The sequence below is a fragment of the Myotis yumanensis genome, unplaced genomic scaffold, assembly GCF_028538775.1.
Source record: "Myotis yumanensis isolate MYYU_CA2020_CCGP unplaced genomic scaffold, mMyoYum1.0.hap1 SCAF_34, whole genome shotgun sequence".
Taxonomy (NCBI): Eukaryota; Metazoa; Chordata; class Mammalia; order Chiroptera; family Vespertilionidae; genus Myotis; species Myotis yumanensis.
Window position 1 is genome coordinate 468,669 of NW_027223785.1, and position 10,770 is coordinate 479,438.

The 10,770-nt window shown below is 51.4% G+C and overlaps 1 protein-coding gene across 1 annotated transcript; it reads right to left on the reverse strand.

Moving 5' to 3' along the window:
* Nucleotides 1-4,248, reverse strand: LOC139000834 (aly/REF export factor 2-like). Its single transcript, XM_070402839.1, has 4 exons — nucleotides 4,193-4,248; nucleotides 3,505-4,026; nucleotides 1,191-1,320; nucleotides 1-192 (listed from the first exon to the last, which is right to left on the reverse strand). Exons 1-4 carry the CDS (start codon nucleotides 4,246-4,248, stop codon nucleotides 1-3), a joined length of 900 nt encoding a protein of 299 aa, XP_070258940.1.
* Nucleotides 4,249-10,770: the final 6,522 nt, after the last annotated feature.

Here is a 10,770-nt window from a genome sequence, read left to right on the forward strand (position 1 = left end):
TTATGGCTTTCGCTCGTGCAGCATAGACGGGGTAGTCATGCTTCTGGTCGCTGCCGAGAAGCTCCCGGGCACACCCCCTGTTGTCCAATCACCCGAGGACAGCGTGTCCACACTCATCTCGTGGTACAAAATGCCAACTTTAGGCAAAACATGCACGGTGCCAGTGATGGGGGCCTCTGTCTTCAGATCACGCTGGACTCCCGGAAGCGAGTCGCGGCCAACAGAGACCCCACGGGACACCATCACCACCAAAGAAGGGCGGGGGGGGGGTGCAAAAGTAAGGGACGGAGCTATCTGGTTGACCCCCCAAAGCACGTAAATAGCGTGCCATGGACAGGTGGCAGCAAGAGAAGAGGGCCGGGCAGTCCACGGCCTCCCTCACCACTTTGCACGTGCGGGCAACGCCCTGTCAAACGTGCTTCCGAATCAGGACTTTGAAAAAATTCCGCAGGCGCCTAGAACCACTGTGTCGCCGGAAGGCCTGGACACAGAGTCGGCCCAAGCTCGCTCACAGAAAAATGAAGAACCATATCTGACGACAGGGACCACGTGTGCGCTCGTACCAACCTGCCTCGTCCTCCGCCATCCTCCACGCACCGCCCATACCGGCCCCCACCTACGGAGCTCTGCGACTCAGATAACGGCCACAAAGTAGAGCCCGGTGAGCGAGGCTCACTCGGCACACGCCTGCCCGGCGCAGCCCGGTCGACCACTTAATGACGCGCATGCTCCGGCCTCTAAAAGGGGATTTTGAAAAATTTCGTGGAAGGCGCCTCTGATGGACAGAGGGACGAACTCACAGGAGTGACGTGGACACACGGCCGGGGAAGTTAACATGCCGGATTTGGGGCAGCGGGGAGAGGATAAAAGAGAGGGATTGACCTTTGCCATTTCAAAATGGCGGCTGCCGCCCTAACTGGTTTGGCTCAGTGGACAGAGCATCGGCCTGCAGACTAAAGGGTACCAGGTTCGATTCTGGTCAAGGGCATATACCTTGGTTGAGGGCACATCCCCAGTAGGAGGTGTGCAGGAGGCAGCTGATTGAGGTTTCTCTATCTTTGAGGTTTCTAAATATCTATCCCTCTCCATTCCACTCTGTTAAAAAATCAAGGAAATATATTTAAAAAACAAAATGGCGGCTGCCAAGTGACTGGAGCCCAAAGAGCTGGAAGTATGCCACGGTCACCCACAACACGGGACAGTGCATGAACTCTAAGGTAGAGATCCACCTCATGCGCTGCATCCACCTGCCAGATGGCGAGATATTCTGCAACTTCAAAGAGCTCCCCCGTGTGGTCCAGGAGATTGACAGCAGGTGATCTGGGAGCAGCAAGAATGTGGGACCGAGGAAAGCCAGGGCCACCCCTGGCAGAAGTCTGGTTGACTGGGGCAGGGAGCGGCCTAGGTCCCAGCCTTGGTCCCTGCCCCTGCCTCTGCCCCCGCCACGGCCTTGGCCCCCACCTTGGCCGTCCCGCTCACTCCGGTCCAGCCTAATGATGTTGTCCAGTGACATGTGGATTTTGTTGGCCATGGCGGGCCCTGAATCAGCCTCGAATCGAGCCCGTGCGGAGGCACGCTGGTCCTGCACTTCCTGCACGGCGTTGGGGCTGTCCCATGTTGGGGTCCAGGCCCAGGGGTTTCCAAGTGTGTGGACGAGTTGGTGAAGAAGAAATGACACCGAGACAGCGTTCAGTGGATCAGCAGCCCAGCCAGGCTCTAGCCAGATGCTCTAGCGGCTTCTATGTTCCGGGACCGGGTCTTGGCCAGAACTCTCTCCTGAAAGCACCCTTGAAGAACGAGGACGACGACCACTACCACGACAAGCCTAGGGCTGAGAAGCTCTGCAAAGAAGGCCCTGCGTTCTTTAATAGCCCCAGTGCTGGTGGGAGGAGCCAAATCAGGCGCCCGCTCGACCAATCAGCCTCCCCCAGGACCAAAGTCACTGGTTGGGCCTCAAGTTGAGGGAAGGAGGCTTGCATTGGCGCTCCAGGATCAGGAGAGGGCGCCACTGGCCCGCCCAAGCGATTCACGGGGCTTGGGAAAGGACTTGGGGGACGGGGCAGGTGCCCAAGGAGGCCTGCAGGGCTCGGTCTCCACGTCTTGCCGGACAGCATAGCTGTTGTTTCTCGGTGGAAGAGGGGACAATACATACTTAGACAGGCTCCGGGAGGCCCAGTCTGGGCTAAAAGGAAACAAAGCCACGGAAAATCTCCTAGGCGTGCCTCACTCAGCAGATATCTTGTTAGCGGTACCTTGTGCTCGTGTGTGTGTGTGTGTGTGTGTGTGTGGCGGGGGGCGGGGGGGTTGGAGGCGGGAGGGATAGGTGTGTGGGTGTGGGTGTGGGAGTTTGTGTGTGCGCGCACGAGCGTGTACGTCTGTGCATGTACATCCACAGTCACGCACGGACACTCCTTGCTTTGAACGGTCCGCCGCCATCCATGAACACCCTTCAGCCCCTGCCTTCTCAATGATAACGCCCCCTGCATGTCCTTCCCGCCTCGGGTCTAGCCAGAAATGGGGAAGTCCAGTCACCTGTCTGTGCTTTCCCCACAGGCGGTTGCAAGAGGGGGGCTTGCATTGACACTTCTGGACCAGCAGAGGGAAGGATGGGCTCTTCAGCCCCTGCCCCAGTCCACCCAAATTCTGTAATCCACAGCCAAAGATGATGTCCTGGCCTGTCCATCTGATCGACACCCCACCCACGCCCACCCCCCAACGCCCCACCCCCAACCCTCCCCCGACCCCGCTCAATCTGTGGATGGATGGTCCGGCCCCCACCCAGAGACCAAGTCCAGGCCTGGACACCTGGGCTTGCCAAAGCCTCAGAAATTGGAAAGGCGGGATCAACCTATTCTTCTGAGGAGGGCATTTTGTTGTTGTTTTATCTTAGGGAAGGAGTTATTTTGTTCGTTTGTTTGTTGTTTGTTTGTTTTTCCCACACCTTTTTGGGTGATTATGGCAAAGGTGAAAACAGCAACCGGTAAAATGAATCCCGAAAATGACCTCGGCACAAAACATCTTTTTCAGAGTTATTGAATAAAATAAAAGTTAATGAAAAATCTTTCTAGGAGTTTTGAATCCTATTTCCAAACAGAAGAAACATTTCCATCATTGGCCCCAGGTCCCTGGCCATCCTCGCACACACTGACTTGCTGGTGCTTTAGCTGGTGTCCATCATCGCATCGTCATGGTCCAGCAGGGCGTCCAAGTCCTCGGCGTCCTTCATCGCGCTGTCAGCGTCCAGCTGGGAGTCCAACTTCTCGGTGTCCCTCATGGAGCTGTAAGCGTCCTTCTGGGAGTCCAACTTTTTGGTGTCCCTCATGGCATGGTAAGCGCCCAGGTGGGCGTTCATCCTTTTGGTGTCCCTCATCGAGTTGTAAGCGCCCTTTTGGGCGTCCAACTGCTGGGTGTCCCTCATCGCGCTCTAAGCGTCCAGCTGGGCGTCCAACTCCACCGCCGAGATGTGTGGCTTTGAATGGCACCCCCCTGCGCCTGCCTGGACACCGCTTGCCTCCGTGGGCGCGGTCCTGAGTGGTGCCGCCGCCGAAGCCTCCAGATCCTCGGTTTGTAGTCACCCAGCCTCTGTTGACACTTGGTACCGGCCTGGGCTGCGTGTGCATCTGCGAGGTGAGGATCTGGATGTGGAGGGGACGGCCATCCAAAGGGATGCCATTGTACTGTTTCCTGGTTTCCAGGGCTTCTGCCTTCCTTTCAAAGTGCACGTGGGCTGTTCCCAGGCTGCGGCCAGAGAGGTCGTAATGGGCAGCGGCCTGCTTCAGAGGCCCGAACTCCGCAAAGAGCTGCTGGATGTCCGCTTCGGACGCTCCAAAATCCAGGTTGGACAACAGCAGCTTCCCCCAGATGGTCAGGCCGGTATCCGTGCCGAATGCCCTGCGGAAGCGGTCGTGTTGCCACTCGTGGGGAAGCTGTCTGGGCCTTCTGTAGGGTGCCGGCCGGTTCCTGCCTCGGCCAAGGGCCGCCCTGTTCCGGAACGACCCGCCGCCCCAGCTCTCCGGGGAGGCCTCCCTGGGAACTGGCCCTGCCTGGGTCCCGGCCGTGGTACCTGTCCCCGCCGTGGCCGTGGCCCTGGCCGTGGCCTCCCTGGGAGCCGGCCCGGCCTCGGTCTCAGCCTCGGTCCCTGCACCCGCCCCCGCCCCCGCCACGGCCGCGGCCCCCGCCTTGGCCGTCGCACTGGCTCCGGTCCAGCCTAATGATATCGTCCAGTGACATCTGGATTTTGTCGGCCATGGCGGGGCCCGAATCAGCCTCAGATGGAGCCCGTGCGGAAGGACGCCGGTCCTTCACTTCCCGCGTGGCGCCGGGGCTGTCCCAGATGTTGGGGTCCAGGCCCAGGGCTTCCCAAGGGTGTGGACGAGTCGGTGAAGAAGAAATGACACCGAGACAGCGTTCAGTAGATCAGCAGCCCAGCCAGGCTCTAGCCAGGTGCTCTAGCGGCTTCTATGTCCTGGCACCGGGTCTTGGTGAGACCTCTCTCCTGAAAGCTCCTCCCTTGGAGAACGAGGACGAAGATCACAACCACTATAAGCCTAGGGCTGAGAAGCTCTGCAAAGAAGGCCCTGCGTTCTTTAATAGCCCCAGAGCTGGTGGGAGGAGCCAAATCAGCCGCCTGCTTGACCAATCAGCCGCCCCCAGGACCAAAGTCACTGGTTGGGCCTCAAGTTGAGGGGAGGAGGCTTACATTGGCGTTCCAGAACCAGGAGAGGGCGCCACTGGCCCGCCCAAGCGATTCACAGGGCTTGGGAGAGTACTTGGGAGACGGGGCAGGTGTCCAAGGAGGCCCGCAGGGCTCCATCTCCACGCCTTGCGCGAGGGCATCGCCGTTTTTTCTCGGTGGAAGTGGGGACAATACATACTTAGACAGGCTCTGGTGGGCCCAGGACGGGCCAAAAGGAAACAAAGCCACGGGAAATCTCCTAGGCGTGCCTCACTCGGCAGATATCTTGTGCTCCCGTGTGTGTGTGTGTGTGTGTGTGTGTGTGTGTATGTGTGTGTTTGTGTGTGGCAGGGTGACCCGGGGGGCGGAGGGTTAGAGGCGGGAGGGATAAGTGTGTGGGTGTGGGTGTGGGAGTTTGTGTGTGTGCGCAAGTATGTGCGTCTGTGCGTGTATATCCACAGTCACGCATGGACAATCCTTGCTTTGAACAGTCGGTCGCCATCCATGAACACCCTTCAGCCCCTGCCTTTTCAATGACAACGCCCCCTGCATGTCCTTCCCACCTCGGGTCTAGCCAGAAATGGGGAAGTCTAGTCACCTGTCTGTGCTTTCCCCACAGGAGGTTGCAGGATGTGGGCTTGCATTGATGCTTCTCGATCAGCAGAGGGCTGGACGGGATCTTTGGTGCAGGCCAAGGCCCCAGTCAACCCAATCTCTGTAATCCACAGCCAAAGACTATATCTGGCTCAAGCAATCTTGTGGGCCCTCCCCACCCCTCACCCCCACCCTGCTCACTCTCTGGATGGATGGATGGTCAGGCCCCCGCCCACAGACCAAGTCCGGGTGTGGCAATCTGGGCTTGCCAAAGCCTGAGAAAGTTGAAAGGCCGGATCAAGAGTTTTTCATGGAGGATTTTTTTATTTTTATTTTTTTTAAGGAGTGTTTTTTTTTTTTTTTTTCAATCTGGCATGACGTGGAAGGTGTCATTCCAGGCCCCCAAATCCAAGAATGTGGGGGGAGGAAGCTGACCTGAATCCAGTTCCTCAAGCTGATTTGCCTCCTCTGTTGGTGTGTGGTGACCTCTTCACACTACAAAACTGTTCACTATTTACTAGGAGCAATGTCAGAGTCATCCTTCAGCACTCCAGCCATGTGTTCGCTATGAGTCTTAAATCGTCGCTTTTTGTGTAGTGGACAGGCTTTTTCCTGCTCTGGATAGGGGCCTCTTTCTTTGGTCTGGATTCCTGCATGGAAGAAATACCCTGTCGCTTCAGATATTCTTCTGAATATCTCTGCTGCCTTCTCCAGTTTTCTCCTCACCCATTGAATCCACAGTGACACTCCTCCACAGTTTCTGAAACTCTTCGTCCACAGAAAATTGACAGCTTTTATCATTGAAGAAAAGAATTTTCTTCTATTCTGGATGATTTACAAAGAATATCTGGTCCCCTAAAGCCTTGACAGCTTTCTGGGAATTGGGCAGTTCTTCCTCTATGTCTTCTAGAAGAATTCCTCCTAAGCCTCGCTGGTCATGCTTATCTATGAGCAGATGCAGAGCCTTCTTATCTTCTACTCAATGGAATACTACCTTGCGTTGAAAAATAAAAAGAAGAAGAAGAAGAAGGAATTCTTGCCATTTGCAACAGCATGGGTGGAACTGGAGAGCATTATGCAAAGTGAAATTAGCCAGTCAGAGAAAAATGAATACCATGTGATCTCACTCATTTGTGGAATATAGAGAACAACATAGACTGATGAACAGGGACAGGTCCATAGACATCTGTACCACCACTCTGTGGTGGGGCCCGGCAACATGGCCACCACCAGGCAGTTCAGGGCTATCCCGGTATCTTTATATTTCTATCTACCTATCTACTTATCTGTCTATCTATCTATCCAAAATCATGTTCATGTTCAATTTGTAACAAGGAAATTGGGGCTCCGCACAACATGAGGAGCTGTATTAAAGGGTCACAGCATTAGGACGGTTGAGACCCCTGGTCTAAGGTTTATTTCTACCTCAATTTCTGGCCTCTACCCAGCCTGGCCCTGGTCCGGGCTTGGGCAGGGGGCAAACTACTGATGTGTTTCTCTCACATGGATTATGTCTCTTTCCCCCCCTCTTCCCCACTCTCTCTAAACATCAAGGGGAATATTTTATCAGGTGAGGATTAAAAATAAAATCGAACAAAGGTCGGTCACGAGGTCAGAAGGTCCAGTATTCAAAGTGTATGCAAGCTGCTCCTCCTGGGGGGTCCGGGCTGAATGTTTCAGAGCATCTCCAAGAAGGCCTGTGGGGATGGTGCCTCCACATGCTGGAAGGTGTTCTGGACTCTGTCTAACAGGATGAAGTATTTCATCTCCAGCCAGATGAACCAGAAGTAGTTCTCATCGAACAGGATGAAGACTCCCCAGTTCCCGTCCTCCCCTAAGGCGCTTTGGTGAATCCCTTCGGAGGTCTCTCTGGATCCACCAGATGCTGAACCTGTCCTTCTGAATCTGCATGAGGCGGCTGTGGGAAAAGCTGTACAAGTCGTCCATGTACTCCACCGTGGCTGATTTCCTCTGCATCAGGTGAATTCGAAACGAAGGCTCGAATTGCATTGGGCCATCCACATGGGTGTTAAGGCGAGGCCCATACATCCAACCAGTAATGCATAAGCCATCATGCACCACTACATTCAGCAGTCTTCTATAGCCATAGTCTAGCTGCCACAAACCCAAAAGGTTTCTGTATGGGAACATCTTGGCGTAGACTTTTCTATAAGACATATCTCCGATCTTCTCCGGTTTCTGCAAGTTTCCAGGAATGCCAAAGTCCTGGTGACAGTGCTGTCTCCTCTTGGGAGCCATTATAAATCACATATACATCTCCAGCTTACAACAAGAGGTTTCTGGCTCCTCCAAGCCAACTCCCGGTTTGGCCTGGAGTTAAAAGTTAACCTTGCGATTTAGCCTGGAGTTAAAAGATAACATACCCTCACCCTAAGCACAAAGCAAGCTACATCTCCGCTGATAAGCTGCGACATTCCAAAGCCTGTTACATCCTTAACGACTTCCTTTGCCCAACCCCCTCCTCTAGAAACAACATAAATACCACCTGCTGTAAAAATAAAACTGAGGCTTGATCAGAACTTTGTCTTGCCTCCATTTCTTCGCGTCTCCTATCCTCTCATTCCTTTGCAGGATTTGGTGTGGTGTACCCACGAAGCGTGCCCTGCAGGTCGGGGCATAACTGGCGCCCAAACGTGATCTCTGCTCTCCAATCCTCCTCAGGAACGTTCACTTTTTATGTCCGGCCGGACCTCCCTTTGGCGCCACTGGGATAGCCCTGTGAGTCAGCCTGCTTTTTTCCTGGTCGCCGCTCTGCTTACCCGCTTTGCGAGTCAGACCTGTTGCTTTGGTAAGTGAACGCATTTATTTTGGATAGGCATTCTCTTCCCTCATTGCCTCCATCCTTGTCTCCTGCCTCTAGTCCACTTTGAGCACTCTCTTGTTGTTTCGGGGAAGAGTGAAAGGTACCTGATTTCGGCAGAGAGAACTCCGAATCACTCAGGCTTGTCCCTTGGTTTCGTTCCACGTGGTTGACTCCTTCCAAAAACCCTGCGTTCACCTTGTCTTAGTGGTCTTTCTGAGAAAATGGGGACTCCAGCTGAGACTCTGAAGTAAGTGTTTTTGCCTACTTTAAAGCTTAAACCGTCCACCCAAAATTAGAAGTAATCCAGTAAGAACTTGTGTCACTGTTACTCCGGGAAAACTCCTTGCCTACTTAAAAACGCAAGTCGTCCACCTTGTGAGCACTCATGGGGTGCCTGACTCCCGACTGGTGAATGCCTGAGGGTCCTAGCAGGTTTCTTGCCTCACAAGGGTCCGAGTTGGCGGGTTATACCAACCGGCTGTTTACGTAGGAGGAGTGAGCTGCAAAAACAGCTCCGAGGAAGGCACTTGACAACAAGTTTCGATCTGGGGAGCTCTGATTCAGGGGCCCGAGTTGGCGGATCATACCAACAGGTTGCTTACGTAGGAAAACACACCTGTGGCATAAACAGGACTGAAGTAGTCTCAGCAGAGAATTTCAACATCCAGACCTATGACACGTGAACAGGGGCCTCTCTTTTGAGGTGATGGTTGGCATCTTCCTCGCTGGTTCGTCTCCTTGTCGACTCCTGGGCTGACCTGGTACGGGGTTTATACGTCCCGGAGGCTTACGTGGAAGAGGCTAAGACATGGGTCAGGCTCTGAGTTCTCATGAGCTGTTTCTTAAAGGACTCAGGGAGTCCCTCAAGGCGCGAAGATTTAGGGTTAAAAAGAAAGATTTAAAAGGCTTCTTGAAGGACTCAGGGAGTCCCTCAGAGCACGAAGATTTAGGGTTAAAAAGAAAGATTCAAAGGGCTTCTTGAAGGACTCAGGGAGTCCCTCAGAGCACGAAGATTTAGGGTTAAAAAGAAAGATTCAAAAGGCTTCTTGAAGGACTCAGGGAGTCCCTCAGAGCACGAAGATTTAGGGTTAAAAAGAAAGATTTAAAAGGCTTCTTGAAGGACTCAGGGAGTCCCTCAAGGCGCGAAGATTTAGGGTTAAAAAGAAAGATTTAAAAGGCTTCTTTACTTTTAAGAAATGAAACCCCGCTGCCGAATCTCTCTCTGGTTCGGAGAGATTCAGAGATGGCAGGAGAGGGCAGAGCTGTGGGCTCTCCTGCAATGAGATTACTTGGTGTTTTATTTAAAAATTACTGGAGAACATCTTATGACAACCAAACTTTGGCTAAGATTACCTTGGGTGTTAACCATGACTTTAGAAAGCGAAATAGGAAAAAATTTAAAAAGTCTTTTTCTATTAAGCATGACTTTGGGGAAAAATACGCCATCTGAGTCATTTGCTAACACTTCCCCCAAAGCAGGATATGTAGGGGAAAGGAAAAAGGAACACATGGCGATCCTACATGGACGCCTCCTCCCCAGTATTCAAATTTAAAATCTCCTTCTCGTAATTAACACTCCGGTGTGGGGTGAATTTCCCGCCAAAATATAAGATGGCGCGGGCAATTATTTAGGTTTCCCGCGCAAAATCAGGGATTTTTATGAGACCTATTACCCCAATGGGTATGAAACGGTTCGCATACGCAGGTAGGTATCTTTGTGAACGGCAAACAAACAAATATTTGGTAATACGCAGTTACAATCGGCCCGAGTTTACACGTTTCCCGCACTCCACCGCAAATCTATATGAACCGAGGTAAGACGGCTCCCGCGGAGTACGCGCAATTCACGCGAGCCGACTTAACTCGTTTCCCCCACTCCAAGTGTTAAAAAAGTTTTACAAAATTTAGAAAATGCGTCTGGGATTTCTGTTCACGTGTAAAGAGAAAAACTGGCTTGGAACTAAAAGCGCGCATCATCCAATTTTGGACATTTAGATAGAGTTTTGAGCTAAAAATCTCTTTACAAATGTACAGAATAAAACCCAAGACTGATTATTTCCTAAGAAAAATGGCATATTTGAGCCAGGGAAGAAATGCAGGCTGGTTCTAGCAATAAGATTGGTATATTTCCATAATAAAGAGTGATTTTTGAAATATTAATAAAGCCTGTTCCAAAGTTAATCTTAAAAGCCTCAAAGAAATTTAGTAAAATTGTCTGTTATAGAAAAGTTACCAAAATAACTGCCTTAAAATAATAATCTAGATTTGAATCTCAAGAATTATTGATCTATATTAATTATAAAAATCTAAGTAGCCCGGTAAAAAACCGGCCCTTTGTTAATTGAAAAGGCTGGCCAAAACATTTCTAATGAAAAAAGAGGATAAATTCTGTGATCCCAACAAAAATTTTAAATACAAAGATCAGTTTAAATTTAATTGATATCTCTTAATAATTATAAAAGGTATATAATCTTTAAATCATATATATATATATGTATATATTTGATGGTCTTTCAAGTTGGATTTCAAAACTATAACCAAGGAATGACTTTGGGACATTTCATGTGCCCTGAAATGTTTTCAAAAGTTTATTCTCTCTTCTTAAAGGATTTTTTAATAAAGCCAATTTAATATACTTGAAATCACATGGAAAGCTTTATCAAATATAAATTAATAA